At 44.4% G+C, this 25,690-nt stretch overlaps 1 protein-coding gene and 1 long non-coding RNA gene across 4 annotated transcripts in view; one reads left to right on the top strand and one right to left on the bottom strand.

Moving 5' to 3' along the window:
* ILRUN (inflammation and lipid regulator with UBA-like and NBR1-like domains) overlaps window positions 1–25,690 on the top strand; it is a 34,580-nt gene that overhangs the window by 2,910 nt on the left and 5,980 nt on the right. For all 3 annotated transcript variants that reach the window (XR_003988575.1, XR_003988576.1, XM_030465491.1), the window contains exons 2-4: window positions 12,260–12,414; window positions 15,766–15,963; window positions 18,641–18,969. Coding sequence is in view for 1 of the 3 variants with exons in the window: in XM_030465491.1 (XP_030321351.1) it covers window positions 12,260–12,414; window positions 15,766–15,963; window positions 18,641–18,969 (682 nt within the window). In the remaining 2 variants the exon portion in view is untranslated. The remainder of the gene's footprint in view (window positions 1–12,259; window positions 12,415–15,765; window positions 15,964–18,640; window positions 18,970–25,690) is intronic.
* LOC115599714 lies at window positions 6,779–10,887 on the bottom strand. The gene is made up of 2 exons (XR_003988577.1): window positions 10,031–10,887; window positions 6,779–7,597 (listed from the first exon to the last, which is right to left on the bottom strand). It is a non-coding gene; the product is annotated as an uncharacterized LOC115599714 (long non-coding RNA).

Consider the following 25,690-nt stretch of genomic DNA (forward strand, 5'->3'; position numbering starts at 1 on the left):
TATTTCCAGTAGTGTCATGAATAGTTGTGTTTGATATGTTTAAAGTGATTTTGCTGTTGGAGGAATTACTTTAAAATAGCCTCTTCAGCCAGCATGGGGAAAAAAATTAGTGGTTGATTGTGGAGCAATATAAATATTTGGATATAACCTTTGGAAGTCTGTCCACTTCTCCAGTTTACCTGAAACTGTTCAGTGTGCTGTCAAAGTTCTGGCAGGGTTGGGGCAGTTTGGAAGAAAGAAGAAGAAAGAAAAGAAACAAAACTCAGAAACTGCCAGCTGGTTTTATTAACCACACTGCAAAAATGCTTCAGGTAGAACATGTGCTTCCTAAGTTTCTGAGACTGTTCCTTGATCTTCAAGAAATACAGGTTAAACACTTAAATAGATAGCAGGGCAAAAGAACTCAAACTCTTTCCTAGAATTCTGCCTCTTTAATTATGGATTGAGTTCTGTTTGTGGGCTGGGCTCACCTTCCTAGCTTTCTCCTACAAAAGTCCAACTTTACCCATTCTGGAGGTTCTTTATGGGCAGCACACATGGTCTCTCTTTAGTAGTAATTTATTTTTCATCAGAAATTGTGAGGCTTTCAAGTGAGAGACTTTCACTTTTGGCCTGAAACCAAACCTGAACCTCACCAAAAGATGTTTTGGTAGCAAAACATTTCTTCCTCAGGAGGAAAACCCAGGTGGTGGAGCTGGGGGGTTGGGTAGAGAGGGTTTTGCTGCCATTGCATCGGGGATAAAAATCCCCCCTGCATTACATGGCATGCTTGGCCCTCCTGCTCCCTCCCTTCCCCCTCCAGAGGTTGTGTCCCTCCTCCTGCAGCACCTCCTCAGGTCCCAGGGGGGGATGGAGGGGGAAGGTGGGAGCAGTTTTTGTGGCAAAGTGAAATTCCAGGTGTTGCCTGCAGCTCTTGGGTGTTATGTGAGAGTAAGGCCAGGAGCATGTCTGTGCTTGTTTAGGCTCAGTCTATCTACATAAGAAACTCCCTTTGAAAACCCTTTGTGCTTCTGTTTTAAAAATAGGGATTGTTTAGGTCAAAGAGTTGATGCTGAAGGAGTCTGTGCCAAAATACCTGCTTGGAGTCTTCAGAACATGGGGCTGGCTGGATATTGCCAGGGCAGACTGAGTTTACTGAAAACACAGAAAAGTTTTTAAGTGTCAGCCTGGCCCTGTTTCCTCGAGTCCTGTGTCCAGTTCTGGGCCCCTCAGTTTAGGAAGGATGTTGAGGTCCTGGAACAGGTCCAAAGGAGGCAACCAGGCTGGTGAAGGGACTCGAGCACAGGCCTTATGAGGAGAGGCTGAGAGAGCTGGGGCTGTTCAGCCTGAAGAAGAGGAGGCTCAGGGGAGACCTCATTGCTGTCTACAACTCCCTGAAAGGAGGTTGGAGCCAGGGGGGGGTTGGGCTCTTTTCCCAGGCAACTCTCAGCAAGACAAGAGGGCAGGGTCTCAAGTTGTGCCAGGGGAGGTTTAGGTTGGAGATGAGAAAGAATTTCTTTCTGGAGAGGGTGATCAGGCATTGGAATGGGCTGCCCAGGGAAGTAGTGGATTCTCCGTGTCTGGAGATCTTTCCAAAGAGCCTGGATGTGGCACTGAGTGCCATGGGCTGGGAACCACGGGGGGAGTGGATCAAGGGTTGGACTTGATGATCTCTGAGGTCCCTTCCAACCCAGCCCATTCTAGGATTCTATGATTAGTGTGTAAATGGAAGGAGTAAACTTTGCACAGAATGTGCATTTTTATTATTTTTTTCCACTCAGTGAAGGCCTCTTTCATAAAACTCTGATATCAGATTTCTCTAAAGCTGGTGTGGGAATTGTGACCAAGGAAAAAGATTCTGTTTTTTGTTTTTTTTTTTTTAGTTGGAGAGAAACATTTTTGAAGGTGAGAAGCTGCAGCATAAGGTTGGGTAATTCTGTGAGAAAGTGAATTAATTTGAAGTACCTAGTGGTGCTGGATTTAAGGTCTGTATTTCAACACAGTTGACTGTGGAGGGATTCCTAATTTGGGAGACTTAATGTATGTATAATTCAGTAATTTACATAGAATATTTCTTTACATTCTCTTTTTAGCTTTTGTTTAGAAAGCTGAATTTTTATTAGTCTAGTAGGTGTGAGATTCAGTTGAAAGTGTCAGATAATGATGGTTCCCATTGTGTGTGGGGAGGGAAATTTTATTGTTGCAAACCTTAGCCTTTTTTGATCTAGTTTTCTGCTGAGTCTTTTTAAGGTTCTTTGTAAGGCAGTCAGATCTGGAGGTCCTCATTTTTTAGGTGTGCTTAGAAGAGTTTGTAGCTGTATTGTGGGTTAATTGATAGACAAAAGATTGTTTTGCATTAAAATATTTACCAAGTTATCTCAAAAAACCCAAAACTAAACAAAAAAACATCAACAGATCTGCTGTACAACCTGGTTTTATATCGTGTGAGATGTAGGACTTTGAGTCTGAGTGAGGGGAGCCAAGGTGAGGCAGGGGTTAGGTAGTGCTGGTATTGATTTCTGCATCAGAAAACTGAAGTTTTTGTGCAAAGCCAGGAAATCTCTAACATTTTTGTGCAAGTGTTTTGTCAGTCTTGGTGAACAGACAGCAGATTGGCTCTGAACAAAATTAAAATTGCCTTCTAAATGCATGTTTTTATCCCTGTGGGTGGGCTGTGTAAATTCTTTATATCAAATTAACCACCTGTATTGCCCAGAAGTGGCTGTACTTGGTTGGGAGCCTAAAGACATGTTTTAGCTAATAGGATTTTTTTTTTATTGCTTTTACTGTGGATAAGTGTTTAATTTGTGCTTTCTAGCAAAGATGTTAGGATGCTGCTTTAAGTAAAGCTCTGCTCTGTGGATGAAATGAGATCTGTTTACACTTTGTAGTAGTGCTGGAGGACAGGTGCTACTCAGCTGAAGAATATTTAGGTAAGATACTGGGATATACAGAATTTAAATACCAGAAATCAAAAGGGTTGACTCACACAGCATCCATTTCCCACAATGGGTAACACCACTACTTCTGGTCTTGATTTAAGTGTTAGCAGAACTGCCATTAAAAAAAAAAAATAGGTCTTTGCTTACAGATCTCTGGCCTGCTTTCCAGAAGAAGCTCTCCAAGTGTGTTTCAGGAAGAACCTGGATCTGAAATGCTCCTTCCCAGCTCAGAGCAGGTGTGGCCAGAGGGTGTGTGGGCAGGCTCATCATCTCACTGCCCTTAGCTTTTAATACCTGATGTGTTTAAAGGGTTTATACCCCATCACCCTGTGGGGGGGTGTGTTCTCCTCCAAAGATCTGTGGGAAAAGCATGGAGAGAAGGGAAATGGGAGGACATGGAAAATCAGGCTGTGCAGCTGTGAGGTTTTTAGGCATTACCTGGCAGGATGTGAGTATTGGGGTGGAATGTGTCACCTTACTTGCTCCTGCACCAGGAAACCTTTGTGTGGTTCTATGAAAAGGCAACTTTCCTGGTTATAGCATGGCTCTAGGTGAGTGTGTGGTAGAAGGGTTCACTACAACTAACTGCTGCCATTAAAATACCTGCATTTTTTAATTCCAGCCCTTATTTAATCACCAGCAACCTCCCCCAGTAATTCAGTTGGTCTCTTAAATCAAAACCCTCATTTTATCTGTAACTGTGCATCTATTACTCATCAGACACTTCTGGTTATTGGCCTAACAGGGTGTTAGATTTGTATTTGTTGTGGGGAAAAAGTCTGTTCTTGTCTGGCTTATGTAGAGATTCCTAGTTTTTATTTGGAAATCCTGACTGGAGTCTGAGCAGGTTAATTTGGGTTCCTCAGCTGTGTTTTTGTTGATGGTCAGGAAACCAATCAGCTGCTCCCAGAACTCCATCTGATGCTCAGTAAATGTTCTGCAGGGCTACACTCAGTGAGTTGCCTCTTTTTCTCCACTTGTGAGAAGTCAAAGGAAGGTAGGACAGAACAATAAATGTTTTTTTTTTCTTTCTCTGAACTAAGGAATATAAACACTTCTTTCATGTTGGTTTTTCCCCAAAGATGATTTTGCCATCACGAGTGGGGAGTTGTGTGTGTGAACCTTTGAGGAGTTCAGGGGTCCCTGATGTGTTTTGCCAGCTCCTTGTCTCAGCCCATGGGACTTGGGGGACTTCCCTGTGGTAATCCACAGCCAAGTAAATCTGAAGAAAACTTCCTTGCTGCTCTGTAGAAATCTCAGGCTTGGTTTTGATGCTCTTTTCCTTTCCCAAAGGCTGGGGAGGGGGGGGGAATCCTCCAGTCACAGGGGAGGCAGGAAACCTGAGCCCTGGTCTTTCAAGTCAGTCTCCTCCTTCCCTGGAAACTTGTTTTATTTCCCTGCTCATTCAGGCCTCTGAGGGGAGTGATAGCAGTGGGTTGGAAGTCATGTTCCTTTGCTTCTCTTCTTCCTAGACTGGGTGACAAAAGCAAAAGGATCTTGGATTCTTCTGTGTCTCAGGACATAGGAGTTGTTCTGACTGATCTTGGTCTTAATGTGACTCTGGGTATTAATATTTGTTGGTGAGGACCCAAGTGAACTGGATGTGGTGAGCAGGGTGAAGCAGTTGGTATAAAATAGGGATTTTTATGGAGAGTTAAGTGGTAAGGAAGAGTTAAGATGAGGACTTAAACTTGATAGCACTCAAACACATTGGATGAACTGCTGTCCTTCCAGGCAGAAAAGTCACTGTAGAAATGAGCCTAAGTGGTTCCTGATGTCACCAAAATGCCAGAACAGCTTGTCCATCCCTGAGCCATGGCTGCTGCCAAACCCTGAGTCCAGAGGTGTCATTCCTACCCTGTGTGTTAAACTGTTCAATCTGTTGTGGCTAACTTAAAGCAATAGTGGGTGTCATCTTAGTACATGTTGCAGACTTGCATCTCTGGTGCCCACAACTCTCCCTTGATGCTACTAAAAATAGGAAAATCCTAATATTAAAGAATTAAAATTTCTTGGACAGCTCTTATGTAGTGCATTAAACCAAACACCTCCAGAATGACATGAATATTTGATTATTTTGTATGAAATCTAGATTTTGAATACATTGTTTTTGACTATATACCATGCTTCTATTATCCTATGCTCCCAAGTTACAAAACATTTAAAGATTAGGTGTGTGTGAAGTGGATATCTAAGGAGACAACTGTAGCAGAAGGAATTGGGTACAGTATAATTTTAGTGCAGCTGGACTGCCTTACATGCCTGAACTTGTTCCCAGCCAGTTCCTGTAGCTCAGTCCCCCTTTAACACAGACAATTATAGATTGGTGGTGACACAGTTTAGAGTGAGGAATTAGCAATTACAGAATCTTTTGCCTACTGGCAGCTCTTGATTACTTTCCAGGGGGAAGAGCTCTTGCCTGTTTGCAGTGGCAGCAAGTAGAGAGCAGCTCCTGCTGGGAAATTCTCAAAATATTTTACCCTGCTCTTAAAGCCCCTGACCACCTGCTCTGGGGGGGGTTCAGCTGCTGGGGGTGGCTGCATGGCCTCAGGCTCCCAGCAGCATCCTGGGGTTGGTTCTGTCACTGAGATCACTTGGTACAGGGCAAGGCACAGCAGCAGCAGGATGGTGGGGCTGCCCCTGGGTGTGCTGCTCTATAAATGTCTGCTAAAGGCCAGGGGTTTCCTTTTGGAAATGGTTTGGGGTTTTGCCACTGGTGTGACCCTTCTGGGGCCTCTTGTGCTGCTCCTGCAGAGGGTGCAGTGTTGCTTCTCCTCCTCCTGGAAGATCCCACTTGAATTTGGAACTGTTTTCAGCTGAGACAATTAAATGTTTTTCTGTGGCTTCATGTGAGAAAATAAGTGTTGAATTATTCAGCTTTTTTTTTTCCTTCTTCTTCAGCTGTTCAGCTTAAAGCTTTTAACTTCCCTCAGTGGTTCTTTTGGGTCATCTGATGTCTTCTAAGGTGGTTTCTCAGCCTCATGGTTTAGTGTAAGAGGTGAGGAGTGAAGATAACTGACAGACAGATTTTGCTTTCTGAAATTATGTCTGTCAAAAGCTGTTCAGCAATTAAAATTGTTCCAAAACTTCTGGAGACTTTCCACTTAACTGCCACGTGCCACAGCTACTGCAGATGTCTGAATTGAAAATTCCAGGTAAAAGAACTTCCCTGTGGCAAAGTGAGTGCATCTGCCTCTGAAGCTTTGAGTGAGGCATCTCCTACCTGAGGAGCAATGGGAGAGCTGGGGGAGATGTCCTGGCTCCTCATGTTATCCATCCACTTCCCCAGGAGCTGGGGCAAATAAAATCCAAAGGAGACACTAGAAATGTAGTGACAAGAAGAGTGGACTTGAGTTGTCCATCCTCATGTACATCTTTAGCCTTTCCCACCTGTTTCATGAAGAGATGTTCCATTATTTAGGAGTGAGAAATTACCCATCTGCTGCACTATTTCTTCTGCACATTTCTTTCTGGTTTTAACAGACACCTTCTGGAGTGTTCTGGTTCCATCCTGCAGTTGGAGGACAGGAGGAAGGGCTGTGCAGGTTGACAATTTGGTTGTGGAAAGAGTACAGAGTGTTTTAGATAACCTGTTATGTTCTTGAGGTTTTATTGTACTTTTATATCACTGCTCAGTTTGTGTACTGCATGTTTCCAGGAGAGTAGCACCCAAGCTGCTTCTCTCATAGCAAAATATTGCAGGTTTTGAGTGCTGAGGACTTCCAGGGAACACAGAGTTCAGCTTGGGCACTCACCTGGCTTTTCCCTTCCTCCACAGAGGGAGGGAAATGTAACTTAAATTTCTTTATTGCAGTTGTTCTGCACCACAAAGTGACCAAGTCCATTTATCAGAGTGCTTTCTACTTAATAAATGTCCTCTGCTTATTGCCTGTGTATGATCCAAGGGCTGCAACCTGTGAGAAATCCTACATGGGAGGCTAACTTGGTATTGCACTGAGAACTCCTTCAGCCTTTGCTTTTTCTGAAGGCTCAGGAGAGTCATAGCACTGGAAACTCTCACCCCTTAGATGGGGATAGGTGGGGTGGGTGGAGGAATGGGCAGGAGTGATTAAAAGCAAAATTTCCATGCTGGATTTTGAGCTTCAGCTGTGATTTGATTTCAGTTTTTACCCCCCAAAAACCTACCTTTTAAAATCAAAACAAAAGCTTTTCCTTTGGATTTTTCTTCAAAGAATTTGGCAATAAATGTAAACTCAAATTCCTGTAACATCTACAGATAAAATTTTAAAGTGGCTTCTTTCTACTTTAGATGTTATTTTGGAGTGGATTCTTCTTTGTCACCCCATACATTAGACAACATCATAAGGAATTTTTAATTTCTTTTTTCCAAGTTCAGATATTTAAGCTGCTGGATTGAAAACAAAACAAAAATACCCTTCCTTGTATCAGGGTGTTGGTGGGAGAGGTCTGCTGGGGGGCAGATGATTCCTTCAATTCTCCTCTACCTGTTTTGAGAATATCTGTTTCCCAGGGCTCTCATGTCCCCTGTCTCCTATTTTAGGACGACCTCTTGGGGTTGCTTTCCTTTCCTTCCAAGATGCTTAACTTGTTCATGTTGAAAGAATCATGTTTTAATGGCAAGAGAAGGATTAGGTCTTGTGCCTGTGTCCTGCTAGGCTGCAGTTATTAAGCCTCAGTGCTTCGATTTCTTCTTTCTAAAAAAATATATATATATTTAAGCAATTAAAAGTATATATTTTCAATTACCTGTATATTGCTTGCTGTTTGCACAGCAGTTGGGTTAGATAAGGGGCCTCCTGTTTGTGAATTGATTTGGAAGAGTTTCTTTTCTTTTTGCAGAAGTCAGTGGTGACCTGGTTAATTGGGTGTAATTACTCTCTAAATATATTGGTTTAACATAACAAAAGGCTGGCTGGGAACACAAAAAAAAATAAAAGCAGGGAAGGGAAAGAAGGGCTCAAGATAAACCAGCTCTTTGCAAACACTTGAGTTGTTAAGGGACATCTCCAGAGCTATTAGCAGAGAGGGTTTTAACTTCACTGTTGTAATTTAGCTCCTGAGGCTTTGAAACAAAGCAGCAGAGCAGAAGAAGTGATTTGAAAAGGAAAACTTTCCCTGGGTCTGCGGGTGGGATTTTGTTGCAGAAGCACTTGACACAGAAGAGTCATGGGATGCCCTTGGAGAGGAAGCAGTGGGATACCCATAGTTAGAATGAATTGGGTTGCTAATGTGGAGCTGGAATGAAGCTTTATTCGCAGCCTTGCTCACTCTGTCTTTTTAGATCCTTGCTTGAACTTGAGCTCTGTGTTGGTCTGAAGCAGGATCACCTTGTCTGGGGGTGACTTCTGCTTGCAGACTGCTTTCAGGAGGCTGAGCCTGAACCCTGTCAGACCTGCTCTGGGAGCACAGCAGAAGTACAACTGTTTGCAGTCCAGGACTGCTCTAAAAATGGAAAAATTGCTTCATTTAGGAAAGGGAAGGGGAGGGCCTGACACCTGGAGGGCTATGTGTTAAGAAGGAGGTGTATGGCCACCCCTGTAATTAGGAGATCAGTCAGGTAAATATTACAGTGGCTGGGTTTGGTGTGATCATCTTTGTTTCAAAGTTGTTCTGGTTTATGATAGTAATTTGTCTCATGTGGCAGAGAGCAAAGGGGTAGTGTGTAAGTCACACCTAGGAGGAGTAAAATGAAGTAGACATGGACATTTAAGCAGAAGCCTTGAGAAGATAACCCCTTCATCTCAGAGGTCTAACTCCATTCCTGGCCTGAAATACCTGCAGTTAGCACTCTGCAATTACAGCAGCTGCACAAGGGAAAAGACCTAAAAGAAAAAAAAAAAATTTCTTTTTCTGTATTTTAAAAAAAGACAAGTTTCTGGGCCTTGAGTCTGTGTTTGACCTTGAAGCCATCCCATTAATATTGGAATTTGCTTGTAAACTCCACTGGTGGTGTGCAGTGGAATCACAGAATCATAGAATGGGCTGGGTTGGAAGGGACCTCAGAGCTCATGAAGTCCAACCCTTGATCCACTCCCCCCGTGGTTCCCAGCCCATGGCACTCAGTGCCACATCCAGGCTCTTTGGAAAGATCTCCAGACACGGAGAATCCACTACTTCCCTGGGCAGCCCATTCCAATGCCTGATCACCCTCTCCAGAAAGAAATTCTTTCTCATCTCCAACCTAAACCTCCCCTGGCACAACTTGAGACCCTGCCCTCTTGTCTTGCTGAGAGTTGCCTGGGAAAAGAGCCCAACCCCCCCCTGGCTCCAACCTCCTTTCAGGGAGTTGGAGAGAGTGATGAGGTCTCCCCTGAGCCTCCTCTTCTCCAGCCTCAACACTCCCAGCTCCCTCAGCCCTTCCTCATAGGGTCTGTGCTCCAGTCCCTTCCCCAGCCCAGTTGCCTCCTTTGGAAAGGCAGAGAGTGCTAACCTACAATCAGCTTGCAGACCCTGCTTGCTTTCCCCAGGCAAAGCCCTGCATTCAGACTGATAGCTGGGGGTCCAGTTGGTGGGGAAGGGGGAGCACTAGCTGTAGGAAGGAGTGGGAGCAGCCAGGCAGGAGGCGTTGCTGCTTTTCCTGGTTGTGTAAGCAGAGAGCACAGGACCCACATGTGAGCGCCCTGGGTATCTCTGGCAGCAGAGCGGTGCCACACGGCTGCTCCGTGGTTATCTCTTAGGGTTGTCTGTGTCAAAGAACTGAAGTCAGATTTGCTTTGTCATTCTGACTTTGGCTCTTGGCACTTTAAATTTCTCTTGAGTTTCTGGAAGCTTCTTTTGCATTCTCTCTAGTGGGAAGCTCAGGATGCAAAAGCTCTCACCCCAAACCAAACCCATCGCACCTTGATCCAAAGCAGTGGGGGTGAGAGGGTGGGTTTGGGGAGGGATATCTGCTGACAAAAGGGTGGCAAATCTGTTTTTCAGCCTCTGGTGTTCTGTAGTTAGTTTTTAACTAAATGCTGCAGAGGACTGGTGGTGTTTCCCAATGGCAAAGCAAGCAATGAAATCTGACACAGAGGAGGGGAAGAGGGCTGGCAGAGGGCCTGTGTGCACAAATAGCCCCACTACCTTTGGAGAATATTTACAGCCAAGCAAACAAACAAACAAAAAACCAGCACAGGCTGCCTTACCCGGAGACACAGTAGAAAGCTCCCCCTTGGAACTTTTAATTTTTCCTCTCCATGTCAATGAAATGTCATTGCCACTGATGAGAAGAATCATAACTCACAAGCTGTGGTGTGTCTGAAAATGTGTTTGTGCCGTAGTGGAATTAGGAAGAGAGAGAGCGAGCTGTGTTGCTGCCTTTTGTAGCTCTTAGAATCCCTTTTTGCCTTGGATTGCTATAATACAGGAAGAAATCCCAGTGAAAACTAAACTCGGGCTCCCAGTGTTAGCTGGTGCAGGAAACAGGAGTCCCTTGGCACAGCCCTGATGTGAGTTATGTAAATCTTGTGCAGTGTAGAAGCAACAGGCAGTTGGTGACGTGAAACTGAGCATTTGTCTCTATTTATTGGCTAATGTGACATGCACCCTTCCTGGAGCATTTGACTGAGCTGGCTGTATTAAATATAGCCCTGACACTCCTCTCTAGAAAACCTCTCAAGCTGAAATAATGGCTTCAGGTCTGAAATTGCTTGTTCTAAACCTGGAAACCTTAACGGGGTGGCTCCTCTGCCTCCCCCTGGTGCAGTGGGGATGGTGGAAGCCTGGTGATGCCTGGGAGCCTCCAGAACTCCCCCATGGATTGCCGTGGCCCTGGTGAACACAGAACATTCCTCCAGTACCTCCCAAGGGATGGGCTGAGCTGAGCAGGATGGCAGCAGCTCCTGCCCCTTCACAGTGTGATTATCTTCTGGCATTGGTGATGGGTGACCCAAGCCCTGCATCTGCTGGCTGATCTGCCTCATACTGCTCTTACCCCTCTGACCCAACTCCAGTGCTATTAGCTGCTACGTTTTGGGTCCTGTTTTCTGTCTTCTCCCATCATGCAGTGCTGATTTGATCCAGAATGTCTTGATTTCCTTTTCTTTCCCTTGAACTCTGTAAGAACTGAACAGGAGGCAGTTTCTTTGCTCACCATTTCAAGCTTCCTTCCAGCTGGCAAGCACTTCCAAAAGCCCTCTGTTTGCTCTTCCTCAGGGTCATGCTGCAAATGTTTCTTTTTCACCTTGGCTTTCTGGCTTGGGTTGAGACACATGACTCTCCATCACACAATATAACCCTCAGGATCTCACTGTGCCCAGAGAGTCCAGCTTCTGACCAGCCTTCTGCTTGGCTTGGTTTTAGGTGGTGCTTTCCAGTTCTTGAAGGTGTTCTTTGCTTTGGTTTGGTTTGCCCTATCCTGCTCAAAAAAAAAAAAAAAGCAACACAGATTTTTGTAGTCATGAATAAAAACCATTCTGCCCATGACATTTGGGGAGCTTTTACTCATCTCCACTCTCACAGCACCCACTCATAACATTGAAATCAGAGCCACAACCTCAGACATGCGTAAACAGAGGAATTACATGACTTGCCAAACACTCACATAATAACTTAATAGTATATCGTGGAACAGCAGCTAAGGCTCATGAATCCTCTTCCTGTTTGGCTGCTTCTCCTTTCAAATTACCATAAGAGTTTCAAGCTGCACCACAACTTGGGAATCAGTAACATTTGTGGCCTTCTGAGCATCCCCAGACTTCCACTGTCATTTGGCCTTATTCAGGAAGAACTTTTGACTCATTGTTTCTCAGTTGAGCTGTGACTATCCAGAGCTGAGCAGGCACTTTAATGATTAATAAATAGTCTTAGAGTACTCGTGGCTCATATATGACCATGTATTTCAAAAGCAGCAAGGCTTGAGTTGTTATCCCTTACTCCTGATGCCCTTTGGCCCTGAAAGTTATTGTATGAACCTTGTGTTTTGTCCATTCTGTATCTTTGTGTTTTTGTGCCAAAATAAAATGAAAAGGTTCAGGCCTTCTGAAATTAGTTCAGGAAACAAGGCTGGTATAAAGGAATCACCCTGCTGTTGACATGCTGCTCTGTAGCACTTCCCTCAGTGTCTCTTGAACTTTCCTGGAGTTAATGGGAAGAGGTTTCCAAGACTCCTAAGTTCCAAGATTTCCAGAGAAAATAAGAAGTGGAATAGGGGCATGGTCTCAAATAGCATCTCTGGCAAGGAAAATACTGTATTTTGAGCTCTTATTTTGGGGATTGCATGTGTGAGAGAGAAAAGCTTTGAAAAAAGATAAGCAGCAGAGCTAATATAGTCTGGATAATGCTTTTGTTTAACTGTTTAAGATGCCATCTGTAAACTGTGACAAGAACCTCACCCCCCTGGACTTGAGGCTGTAATCTGTTCCTTTACTTTCTAGGAATCTGCAAGCTGCCATTGGAGCCTATTATGATTTTGAGAGTCCAAATATCAATGTCCCATCCATGTCCTTTGTTGAAGATGTCACCATAGGTGAGGGAGAGTCCATCCCTCCTGATACCCAGTTTACAAAAACATGGAGGATACAAAACACAGGTAAGACTTGTAGAGTGCAGCAAAGCCCATGTGGTGGGGATTGTCAGAGGTAAGAGATGTGGCATAAGGCAGGAGATTCTTTTTTTTTTCCCTTAATGGAAGTAGTTAGGTCTGAAAATAGATTAAGAATCCTTAGCTAGTCATGTTTCTGACTTCATGCAAACAAATTGAACACGTTTTTAAGTCAATTAAGAGATCCCTTTTAATCTCAAAGCCTTTTAGCTCCCAGCCAGCCTCTATATTACCTCTCCCCTTCATCACGCCATTTCTCTGAGCATCCCTGGTGTTTGGTCTCTGCAGAGAGAGCTCTCTGTGTTCTCTGGGGAGGCAGTGATGCAGTGATCAAACCCTCATAAGAGGCAGTGCATGGCTGGTACCTTTTACTGTTTTAATCCAGTTTTGATGGAATTGCTTTTTCATGCTTTGAGAAGATGCAAGGCTGGAAAGACCACATTCCAGTAGGAAAGAAGGCAAAACAGGGACTGGAATCCAGGAAGTGAGACTGAGCAAAATACATTCTCAGGGCTTGATCTGTAGAGATGGAGTCAGAGGGAAAAATGAGATCCAGAGATGCAGGGGGAATACCTTCAGGTGTTGAGATGACAGGATGTTACCTGGATGTTTAAGCTGTGTGTCTCAACTGAAATTACCTGCTTGCACTTTTGTGAGGAAGGATGATAACATAACAAGGTGTAATATCAGGAATCATCATGAATTAAAGTTCAGCTCTGTTATGTTTCTCCTGCTCAATAACTCCAGTACTTGACTGCTGTACAGATTTGTGCTGAATATCAGAGTATAACAGGAACTAAAACCATACTGAAGATCTGGGAGCATTTCATCAGGACATAGGAGGGAGTGTGTGTTTAAGAGCACTAATTTACACTAATTTATAGAGCCTGTGTTCTAGAGAAAGGGCTTAATTATGGCATTTTACTTTTTTTGCCTCCATTTGGTTGACTTAGTGCAACAGAAAGTTGGCATGTATGGCTTGCTTAGACTCCAATAATGTGAAAAATTCACTGGCTGTTTTTATAACTGTCTCAAGTACAGGTCCTACAAATGCAGTGAGTTGGACAGGCCCTGTTTCTGCACTTCCTAGTACCTTAATTTGTAACAATCCCCCTACCTTGCTCCTTTCAGGCTCCTTCCTTACTGGTGTTCCTCTGATGTACTTTCCTGCATGCAGATTTTAATTTAATTTAACATCCTAGCTCAAGCAATGTTTCATTCTTCTTGGCATGTTTGACCTTCTGAAATCCACAGGCCTTCTAAAATGAGGAAAGGGAGTTTTATCTTGACTTACAAGTTCCTGGCAAAGCCAACATTTGTTTTGGCTTCCATGGGGGTTAAAGCCTGACTTAAAATGTACATCTGTACTCTGACAGCAGTGCTGGAGGCCAGATCTTGTTAAAACCATGCTGTTGAGGCATGTTTTAGTTAAATGCAGCTTCCATGCTGTGTTATGACTGTGCAGTTTAAGGAGGACTGCAACATTTTAAAACGTTTTTATGGTTTAATTAAGGGATGATATCAAAGGACTCCAGTGTTTCCAGATAATATCTGCTTGTTAGGCAGATAACTGAAGCAAAGCCAAGGTTTAACAGCTCAACAGGAACCCTTGGTTGGATGACTTCAGTTCTAGAACACAAAATACCTGAGGCATGTGTCACTCAAGCATTTAGTGTCTGACAAGTGTGGAGCAGAGCCCTGAGAGTTGTCAGGTTTAGGTGTGCAAGCAGTAAGCTGGGTTCAGTCTGATTTTCATGTGTGTTATTAAAACTAATACCCTGCTCTGGTACCTTCCAGGCCTGTGCTTGCCTGTTCTGCCAAAAGTCCAGTTTGTAGAGTAGAGCCATTGCTGAAAGAGCAGCAGGATTTAAGACTTGCTTCCTCTTCCCACTCTCCCCCCAGCTGCTGCTGGCTCTGCAGGACAGTTACTACAATTTATCCTCTCCTGAGAGATGAGTGTACTGAAACAGAATGACATAATCATCATTTCATTTTATGGGGCTTATCAGTTGCAGTGTTTGAGGCACCTTGCAAGCCTAAAGCCATTAAACCCGATAAAAATCACATAAATTATTTAAAGTGAGCCATGTTGCTGGGCTGCCAGCCTTTTCAGATGAGACTTCATACCCAGCTCCCCCACACCCCCATCTGAGGTCAGCTCAGCTCCTCTTTCAGAGACCTCCCTCTCTCAGCAGGGTTTCCAGCTGTAGTGGTATCTCTCTGGTTGTTCACATCACACTTTCCCTGCTAGCTTGGGAATTCCAGAAATAAGGATTTGACTAGAAACCCAGTCCCTGCCATGTCTTCCCTGGAGAGCCCACAGGGGATGAGTTAGCAGCAGACTGCTGCAGAGGGTGCTAAGGTCAGATCAGCATCCCCTGCCCTTGTCTCAGACTAGACACAGAGTAGTTCCAAGCTTTTTGGTGGATCAGGCTTTTCCTTGGCAGCTTCCACCTTCCTCAGCCAAGCAGAAGGTGTGCTTAAAGTCATTCCTTCATCATGAGAAGTTTTAGGGGAAGAAGCAAAAGGAAATTCTGCTCATTGTGATTTTTTTCTCTGTTCTCAGAAACACTTTTTGTCTGCCCCAGGACTTTTGTCATCTTTGGATGTGGCTGTGCTTGGGTGCAGTAACTGTTCTCTGTATCTCTACAGACACCCAGGTCATGGTGTCAGGATCTGCAGTCTAAAAACTCATCTCCACAAATCATATGTTCACAATCCTCTCTATCTTTGCACAAGGTAGAGTGAAGTGTTGATGCTAGAAGGGAAATAAATCCATTTAGAAAATAGTACTAGCTCTTCAATTTTAGTTCAAACTACTAGTTCCTCTTGAGGCTTAACAAGCTGAAAAAAACCAAACAAACTTGAAAGAAAATGTTTCCAGCAGTTTATGTTATTGACATGTATTTTGATGTTGCAAGGTTCAGGAGCTAGGTGTTAGGGGGACAGAAAGAAATTAGATCTGACCTCATTTTTGTCTCTAGCATTGGTAAAATAATATGTGTGTGTTGGTTATGTTGATTTTTTGGTTGGTTGGTTGGTTTTGGGGTTTTTTTGCAGCTCTTACACTGTGACTTTGAGATCTGTGTGTGTAAAGACCTAGTGGTAATTCAAAGAGAAATAGAAATTGTCCTGCTGGTCCCAGAATGGCCCAGTTAAGCCTTGTCTGCAAACTGGATTCTTCAGCATCCATTGCCTCCCGTGTTCTGTGTATCTTGGTGTTCCTCTGACTGCCCAACAACTGCACAACTCTTTTTTTTGATGTTTCACCCAGCCTTTCCCAGACACAAACCTCGTCCTGCTGCACTCTCAGTAACTCTTGCTTCTCTTTCATCCCAGGGACAGAGGCCTGGCCCCCAGGGGTTTGTCTGAAGTATGTTGGGGGAGACCAATTTGGGCACGTGAACATGGTGATGGTGAGGTCCCTGGAGCCCCAGGAGATTGCAGATGTGAGTGTCCAGATGTGCAGCCCCAGCACAGCAGGAATGTATCAGGGACAGTGGCGAATGTGCACTGCCACGGGACTCTACTACGGAGGTGAGTGCTGATCCCTGCCCCTCCACTTCAGCTCCTCCTCCCCTCCATGGACAGAATGAGCCCCTTGCAGGCTCTCTGCTGATAATAAAGGGGGAAGGGAGAGCTCTGCCAGCTCTGGGACTAAATATAGAAGAAAATTGAGTAGAGGAAACACGGAGTGAGCTGCTTTGTTGGTTTGGTCGGCACCAAACTGGTTTCTAAACACTGGAACAAATGGCAGGTTACAGAGAGCTCTGAAAAGCAAAGCACCATGCTCCTCCTGCAAGCTCTTTCCCAGTTGATTCTGGTTGGGATTCTCTCCTGCTTGTACAGCACTGAACATCAGGTACTATGTATGGGCAGAAAAATCTTATTTGAAGTAGCAAAAACCTCATCTGAAGCTCAGTGAGGGTGCAGGTGTCAGATGTGTAACTCTGTGTGCTCAGCTCTGTCAACCATTTTCTGTGTTTTAAAACCACTTTTGGATGTTATACCTGGTGTCACAGCCTGAGCCACCAACATCTTGATTCACTTGGAGCCTTTCTGTTACTTTTAGCCAGCTCCAGCTTATCCTGAACATCTTTGTGTCTGTCCTGGCAGCTGGGAAGGTCCCAAGTTTGGTGGCTTGGGCTGAGAGATGTGAGTGCTCCCAGTCAAAACCATCTCTGTGCTCACAAGTACAGGGGTTTTGTTAGAACTGTTGGTAAATGTACAACTCCTCAGTGTCAAGGGTGGATGTAACTTGTCCTTGAACAAAGGGCAAACTCAAAATCACTTTGGCTACCAAGCTTTGAGTCACGGATGCCCAGGTTGCAACTAGGTGATCTGTAAGGTCCTTTCCAACCCATTCTGTCATTCCCTGCCCTTTAATTAATGGTTTTGAGGCTAATTAATCCCCCAGAGGTCAGGTCCAGCAGCTATGTGAGGGCCTGGCCAGCAGCTGGGGCTGTCACCCCTTGGTTTGGGCCTGGCAGGTCTCTGGTAGCCCCGGGGCCACCGGGTGTGGGGCTGTGGGCGAGCAGCAGGGGGAGCTGTGGAGCTGCTGCAGGAGGGGGGTCAGAGCTTTAGTGGGGTCACAGCCCTGGCAGGGTGATGGGGGGTCCTGGAGCATGTTGTGGTTTTGTAAGGTAAAGTTCTGCTGTCTTTAATGCTGTCTTTAATTAGTTAATGCAAACTAATGAACCCAGCCCTGGTACACACCTGGTACTCCTTCCACTGAAGGAGAGAACTTCAGTGCTTTTGTAAGTCAGTGAAAGAGTTGGGGTTGTTCAGTGTGGAGAAGAGAAGACTCCAGGGAATCCCTAAGGATCCCAAGCACCTTCCAGTACCTGAAGGGGCTCCAGGAAAGCTGTGGAGGGACTTGGGACAAGGGACTGGAGGGATGGGATGAGGGGGAAAGGTTTGAAGTGGAAGAAGGTCTGGATAGGACAAATGTATTGGTTTTAATCTGGAAGAGGAGAGATTTGGAGATTTAGGTGTGATTTTAGGAAGAAATTCTTTGGGGTGAGGGTGCTGAGCCCCTGGGTGCCCCCAGCAGCTGTGGCTGCCCCATCCCTGGCAGTGCTGGAGGTTGGATGGGGCTTGGAGCACCCTGGGCTGGGGGAGTTGTCCCTGCCCATGGCAGGGGTGGCACTGGGGGAGCTTTAAGGTCCCTTCTAACAGGAACCATTCTGTGATTGCATGGAATCCAACAGGTCCTGCTGTCTGCAACACAAATGATCCCCTTTTAGGTTAACACTTGAGTGCAGGAAACCTGGAAAGAGTCACACGTGATGTGAGGTGCTGCTGAGGTGAGATAAGGTTTTGCTGTGCTTATTTTTAATTCTCCCTCAGTGCAGCAAAACAAAGTGAACACTTCTAATGGGGAGGTGGAGGGGAAAAAAAGGCAATGAAAGTGGGTTTGGATACATACCAAGAAATGTATTTATGTAAATAGGCTGTGAAGTTTGCATGAAGTGTAAATGAAACAATAAGTGAAATAACAATCTTATCTGTGTACACGAGGCAGACATGCGTTAGGGGAGAACTCTGTTTTTCTTATTTTAACCACTAGCTTCTGAGTTTGGGTGGTAGCCTACCAGGGCTGGGTATCTTACTATCCTGGTTTGAGCTGGCAAAATTGCAAATTCCAGGCCAGTGTTAAACTGTGACACTTACCCACCTCCTCTTGAGTGCTTTGGAACCAGAATGGAGATATTTCTCCCTGAATTGTCACAATTCCCTTCTAAGTCACCCTTTGGTTGTTTTCTTTTCATAGTCAAGCCTTCCAAAACTAAACAAAAAGCATTGCCTTTTCTTTACTCTCAGAGCAGAAGATGGGCAGTGATGTCTCCTGGCTCTCATTTCAGTCTTTCTGGGTATCCTTGGATAAAATCACTTCAGATTTTCCTTTTGCAGTGTATCCTATTGGTAACCTGAAGTATGGAGTTTCAAGCTGTCATGTCAGTTTTGTTCCTGTATGTTCTTAGCTGGTTTCTGTAAGTCCAGTACTAGAACTTCCCTGGTTTTCTGGAAAGATTAGGCACTAAATTAGTGTTTAACCAGGACCTCTGCTATTTCATAAAAATGTGTTTTAAACACTTTTTTTTTTTTCCCCCTTGCTATTATAAAAACAATTCACCTTCTGTTTTCCTCCTCCTGCCCCTTTCTTCTCTAGTGACAACCCAGGTGTCTTTTACTTATTTTTTTTTTTCCACAGATGTCATCTGGGTGATCCTCAGCGTGGAAGTTGGAGGACTTCTAGGTGTAACACAGCAGCTCTCATCCTTTGAAACGGAGTTCAACACACAGCCACACCGCAAGGTAGAAGGAAACTTTAACCCCTTCGCCTCTCCACAGAAGAACAGGCAACCAGATGAAAACAACCTAAAAGACCCTGGGGGTTCCGAGCTAGGCACAATCAGCAAAAACACATGGGGGCCTGCTCCTGACCAAATCGAACAAGATCAGAATGGACTCTCACAAAACTCTGTAAATCTCTCCCCCAGCAGTCACTCGAACAACTTGTCGGTAGTGACGTACAGTAAGGTAGGTGCCCTGGGAGAACAGGAGAATGGGTAGGTGAGGAGACTCTGGTGTCTGTAATAGTTTCTTCGTTGCAAACTGCAAAGCCTTTCCCTTCTGCTTCTGCCAGACCTGCTAAGGAAGGTTTTGAATTTGACTGTCTGACTCTGCCGACTCCTCGTGTTCCATTAAAATATTTTTGCCTCTGATTGATAGACTCGACCAGATCCACCTTTTTGGTTTTGCTTCAAGTCCTTCTTAAAGTTTATATAATCTTGTCTGGGTGCTGTAACTATTAGTGGCTGGAGCCTGCTCCAGCTGCGTGTGCAAATAAGTCAAAATATCTCTCTAGATGTGCTCCTGAGTTTGATGTAATTTTGAAAAGAGAAAAAATAACCACACCCCCAAAGCCTAAGATTAACCAGATAACTTCCTTTTAGTTGGTGTGGGGAGACTACAGAGCTCAACCTTTTGATCCCAGAAGCTACCTGTCAGGAACAGTCAATTAAAGGACTGTTCCTGTCTTTGTCCTTGTCTTGTTTATAATTGTAGGCGACTTTTAAATTATCTTGACTTTTAAATCTTTCTCCAAAGCTTGCTTGGTGTATGCTATAGGAGTCTGGGTGATATTTTGACTGTTTTTATTTGCTTGTGTGTGAAAAATGAACTGCAGGATTATTTACAATTCAGAATCCACCTGTTAATGCAGCCAGTATGTGTAGGTGTGTACTGCCGTATGTCAAACTAGTTTGATTTTTAAAATCCTTTAAAAATGCTTTACTGTACTTTAAGCAGGCTGTGTAGGACAATAACACTTGGTTGCTGAATGACTTAATAAAGCCCTAATGTTAGTTCACCTACAGCACTTTAGTTCCTAACTGGATGAACTGCCTGTCCTCTACCAGTGGATCATTCTTTAGTGACCTACTTTGCACCAGGGCTATGCATTTTTATTTTATTTTATTTTTTATTTACTGATGGCATGCATGGGATTAACTGTTTGACAGACACCCCATCACCCCTCTTTGTGTTCTGCACCCAAACCCATGAATCACTGTAAAAGCTGTATTGCCTCCTGCTCCAGGATCCTTGCTCACTCCAGATGAAGTGGATGGCTTAGGATGTGGTTTGAAAATAAAGCCTTTCACCTGTCAGCTCAAATACAACCTGAATCAGCAGTGACTGAAGGCTGCAGTGGTTGTGTGGTGGTTAGTGGTGTTCCCCAAAGAGATGAGTCCCTGTCTGACTGCAGAGACCATCTGTGTGCTGGGAGAGCTTCTCTGCATCAGTTTATCTCAGGGGTTTAGGTGGCAAGTGCTGCTCTGCAGCTGTTTTACCTATCCCAGCAAAGCTTGGTGAGAGCTCTGTGTGTCAGTTCATCAAAAATAACAATCAGTTACCAAATGCAGCTTTGGGTGAGAAAGGGGACTTAGCCTTTTGTAGCCAAAATACTGGGTTTATTTTGAGTGGAAAAACTCAGTTATGCTTTTGGTGGTTGGCTTTAGATTGGAGGTGTTTTTTGGGTTGGTTTTTTTTTTCCCCCCCTTTTCTATTTTCTGAGTGCAGAGCTTGGCAGTTGCTTTGTAGTTGGTTTGCACTTGCAGGTGAATAGATGTGGAACTATATATATATATATATGTATATATATGTATATATATGCACTTCTGAAAATTCTTGTGTTTTTGTGGGGTTTTGGCAGTACTGTGGCCTTCAGTTTTTGGTAGGTCTCTCCCTGTGGTTTATATCCCTGCCCTTCCTAGAGAGAGGAGGGTGGTGTGGGCACCAGGAGGTAAAAGTTTACCAACAGATTCTTGGCTGAGGAGTAGCTGCTTTGTCTTTTCTGAGAACTTAGGTGTAAGAAGCCAGGAACCCACTGGGGGTGCAGAGGATGTGGCAAAGGTCAGATAACTGCAGAAAAGAAAACCCAAAAGGAGAGAGAAGCACTGGCAGAGAGGATTTTGGTAAATTCAGTTCAGCTCATTTAATTAGAAACCCAGAGCTCACAGTCTGTACCTGTTGGGACAGGAGCCATTACACTCTAACCTCAGAGGTAGGGTAGGTGGCCTCTTTCTCCTTATTGTTGTTGGTTTGGTTTGGTTTTGACTTTTTAATTTCTTTTTGTATTTACTGAGTATTCTTGGATGGATCTGAGGTGAATTATCTGAGATAAAAGCAGAAATTCTGTTGCTTGCTTGCTTCAGGAGGGTAACTTTATGGTACTTTTTGGAGATGGAGTGGGGTATGTGGAAGTTCATTGGGTTTTTTATTCTTTTTTGTTGTTGTTAGGTTTTTGTTGGGTTTTTTTTTGGCTTCTAATACAGTATTTCTCTTTGTGACATAATAAAAGAAGTTAGCTTTTCCTTTGCAGGCCATTCTTAAGGTAGGTCTGAAAATCAGAGTCCTGTTCCAGCCTTGCCCTTTCCTATCAGAGGCAGGAGTCTCTCTGCCACAGACTTAATATTCATCTTGGTACAATACTGTTTCTGTAGTGAATAAGTCTGGGTAGGTTTATATCCTAGAGGCTTGGTCTTTAAAATCACCAGGTGAACACGCTCACCTTCCCTGGTTTAGCTCTGCCACTGTTGCCTGCCTGCAGTCTGGAAAATAAAGGATTTATTTTTTTTTTCTAAAAAGGGGTAATGTGTAAGAGGTAACTAATTCCTTCAGAAGAAAAGAGCTTACTGGAGGTGATGTCAGAAGTATTAAACCACCTGATCAACAGATGGTGTTCCAGTACCTGGTAGGAAAAGCTATATCTGGCCCATCTTCCCCACTTCCCTGGGGCCTTGACCTGCACTCTGCTGCTTGAGAGAGGGAAGAGAAAACTTAGGGCATCTGGAGGTGTTCTTGTGATTGAATATTGATGTGAAAGGCTTTATTTCAGTCTCCAGGAGCAGACAAGAGAGTACTGTGGGTCTGTTATAAAGTTGCACATGAGGATTCCTGGTTTTGATTTATCTTGGGCAGAACCTCTGATGATTTTTGTCTCGTTTTCTGTACCTGGAGAGTGGAGTGAATCCCTCCTCATGTTTGACACACCATTTGGTGAGGTCCCAGCAAAGGGGTGGGTGAGGGTTAGTGAAGGTGTTCAGAAGGGCCTGTGTCCTATATTTAGGACTGACAGAAGCCCTTGAATAGTTTTTGGATCACTTTGGAGTCTCTCTCTCGCCCAGGCATTGTAGAGAGCCCCAGTTACATGAGAGACCAGGAGGTCTTTAGGATAAAGCCAGCAGCAGTTTCTGGCAGCTGTAAAACATCCTGGAAGTTGCCAGAGTTTGTCTGTATTGGTTCTCCCTCTGGTGTAACTGAGCAGGTGTGACTTGTCCTCTAGAATTCCCTGTTGGAATCAGGATCTCAGTGACACTGCCATGCCACCTGCTGCTGGATTATATCAACGTTTCACAGGGGGAAGCCTTCAAAATGCATTTATACAGCAGCAGAGGGTTAGGTGGTTTGGATGCTCTCTGGTCAGTGAACCAAACTTCCTTAGGAAACCAACCAAACAAACCAAGCTGCTGAATTCCCTGCAAGCAGAGAGAAAACCTGTGGTAGGGTTGGAACAAACTAATTGTGATTTTTTTTGTGTGTGTTGGAGTGGTTTGGTTGCCTTCCCTGGGTCCCCCCTGCTCACCTTAGCAAATGAAGTGCTGGAAGGTTGCAGCCTGAAGCATGTTGCTGTTCTATCTATTACAGTGGAGTTTTTGCATGTTCTTAAAATTAAAGATGTGCTTAAGTGTGCAGTATAGGGTGCTTATCCCAGGGTGGGGATGAGCTGGGTCAGAGTCCAGATATACCCATGCATGGGTATTTTATTCTCCTCTCTGGCAACTGCTTTCTCTCTGTATTCTCCAGAGAGCTGGAGCTAATATAGCTTCCTATTTACTCACTCCTCACTGTCTCATAGCAACACTGTTGAGGTCACTTGCTGCTCTCTTGTGACAGTCTTTTACATTAAAAGTACAAGATGCAGTCTTACAGTGCCTGGGGAATGAAGAGTTAAATTTCTTAAAGGGAAGAAGTGTACAGGTTTAATTATCTCAAAAGGTCTGAAGTGGAGAGCCATATACTGACGTTCAGATTGTACTTGTCACATATATATAAATATATATATATATATAAAATCTGTATATCTAAATCTGTTGCCCTTGTGAATTGAGGAATTTCTGCTTTCTGTGTGATGCAGAAAACTGCATGGAGAAGTTCTGGTTCTGCTCAGATTTGCCCTTACAGAACGATTTGCACAGACACCACCATAGCAAAGGGTGTTCCACAGCTTGTCTGCTGTTTACCAGTTCTGTTCATTACTCATGCCACTCTTCAAACACACTTAAATTTCATTGGCCTTTTGAGTTCACCAAATTCAAATCTTAGCACCTGTTTTCCTGCTGTCTTTATGCTCCTTGTCTCACTTCCTTCTGTGTGGAGCTGAACTCTGAGCCCTGCTACTCAACAGCTTCCTAAATGTTAGGGGAAACCAAACCTCTATCCTTACAGCCTTGAACTGGTTTCCCTTCTCTGAGTGTAAAACTTGCTGCTGCTTCTAAGCGTGTGCTTCTTCCAAACCAGGACACTCCAGTCAGCAGATTTTTGGGGTACCTCTGTAAACCTAAAGATTTTTTTTCCACTGGAAACTATTTGGGTACCAAACTGTTTGTGGGTAAGGAAGATGCCCCAGGAATGTTTGCATCCCTGTAGAAAAGCTCCTTTCCTCCTGATATCTGGGCTTCAAACTGGGCTCATTACCCTGTGGCTAAATGAATTTTTAGAGCAAAGTGAGGGAATGTTGGACTCCAAACTACCACAGCTGCTCTGACAGTCACCCTGCTGCATAGCATCCCCAGGCTAAACCCGGGTTGCATGAGCCTGGTTTGCTTCTCTGGTGAAAGACAATGTGTTTGGATGCTGCATGTTAGCTCAGCCATGAAAACCCACAGTCTGTGTGCTTTGGGGCTGTGGGAAATGGGAGTTAATCTGATCTTAGCTTCACTTTGCTCACTGCAGGCCAACAGGCTTGCCCTGGTCTTTTAGCTCTGCAGACTGCACACCAGTGCTGGAGTTCCCAGAGCTGAGCCCTTGCATGGGAACTTCATGGTGTGCATTAACCCAGCCCTGCAAGGGGCTGTGTTTTTAGAGGGTTCTTCACTTCCAGGTGGTCTTTAGCTGTGTTTGCACAGTGTGGGGGATGAAGAAGAAAACCCAAGGCTCAGTGTTGGTGTTCAGCTCACCTAAGGGAGCCAAGAGGAGTCTGCATAGTTTGGAGGAGCACTTGGTAGGAGCAGCCCAGGAGGTGCCAAGGAAATGGGGAGTTGGTAGGGTTGGCTGATGCTGCTGGGGGAGTCCTGTATTGCTTTGCAGCTGTGCATCAGAACCTCCTGTCTCTCCTGAAGTGTACCTGTTGGTCATGACTCAGTCACAAAGGTGAAATAAAGATAGCTGTTTGAAAGCCTGTGTTGTGATGGTTTATGAAAGATTAACTTGGTTTTATTCCTAGCACAGGTGCCTGCATTTAAAGAGCTCAGTGGCCTTTAACTTCCCAAAGCATCTCCATTCCCTTCGAGCTGCAGAAAGCAAATGATAATTTGTACAGATAATTTTCATGCAGAGTCTTTCCTTGAAAAACACAGCCCTCTGTTCCTGTCTGCATGATTAACCAGTAGGCTTTCACCAGCAAGTTAGCAATTACTGCTGTGGAAGATGCTGGAAGGTTTGAAAGTAAATCTGCAAAGCTGCAGCTGAGCTTTTCACAAAGGCAGTGATCTCACTTGGAGAATAGAAGGGAATTCACCCAAAATAGTGTGACTAATTCTTCAGTTGAAAGAACTCAGAAAAGCTGTAGTTGCATGCAGAATTATTTTTGCCTGTTTCTGATGTAAAATATCACAAACAAGGAGTAATTCTTCTTGGAAATGTCCTGTAATGGGTTTGGTATTTGCATTGCAGCAATAACTGAAGCTTTCAGGTGCTGAGATGCTGCTGCTCTCTGTGTCTTGGATAAATGCAGTGAGAAACATTGCAGAGAGCTTGGATCTTACTGAGTGAGGATGCAAGAGGAAAGAATTCTCATGCCACAAAGGGAAGGAGGAGTTCCTTGCTCAGGGGCTGATGTTAAACCAAATCTACTCTTGATCTTAAATTTAAAAGAAAAAAAAAAAAAGTGCTTTTTGGTTTTGTAACTTCTCATGTACACTCATCTCATGGGTAAGTGAAACACAGTGAAGAGTGGCTATCCCAAAAGCAGAGTTTCAAAGTCTTCAGGTTTTTTCTTGCTGAAATCCATTGTATCAGGAGAAGCTGACCTTGGTCATGGATTCTGGGACTGTTCTTGGAATTGCTTGTGAGAGAAGCTCATGTGCAGTGTAGCAAGTGGTACAAAGCTGTGTATACTGAGAAACCTGACACTGGAGGTGAGCTCAATTCTGGATTTAATTAACACATGATTACCCTAACTGTGTAGCTTTAAATTTAATGCTACAGAAAGCAGGACCTGAAGATCCAGAGGGTTTCCCTGAAAACAAGGTTAATAACTTCTTCACAGGGTCTCCCTCTGCATACAGAAAGCCTAATGAGCTGTTCTCATGGCTGACTTAAGCCGAAGACTCGGGGCTGTGGACTGATTAAGTGTTAATTCCCTTATCTCCCGGGGCGATGCAGATGCCGTGGCTTAGGGCAATGCACAAATGACAGCGACAAGGTTTGCCTTGTGACTTCAGTGTGACATCCAGCAGGGCTGGGCTGGGCCCCCAGC

Source organism: Calypte anna, chromosome 26 (assembly GCF_003957555.1).
Source record: "Calypte anna isolate BGI_N300 chromosome 26, bCalAnn1_v1.p, whole genome shotgun sequence".
In the NCBI taxonomy this organism is placed as follows: domain Eukaryota; kingdom Metazoa; phylum Chordata; class Aves; order Apodiformes; family Trochilidae; genus Calypte; species Calypte anna.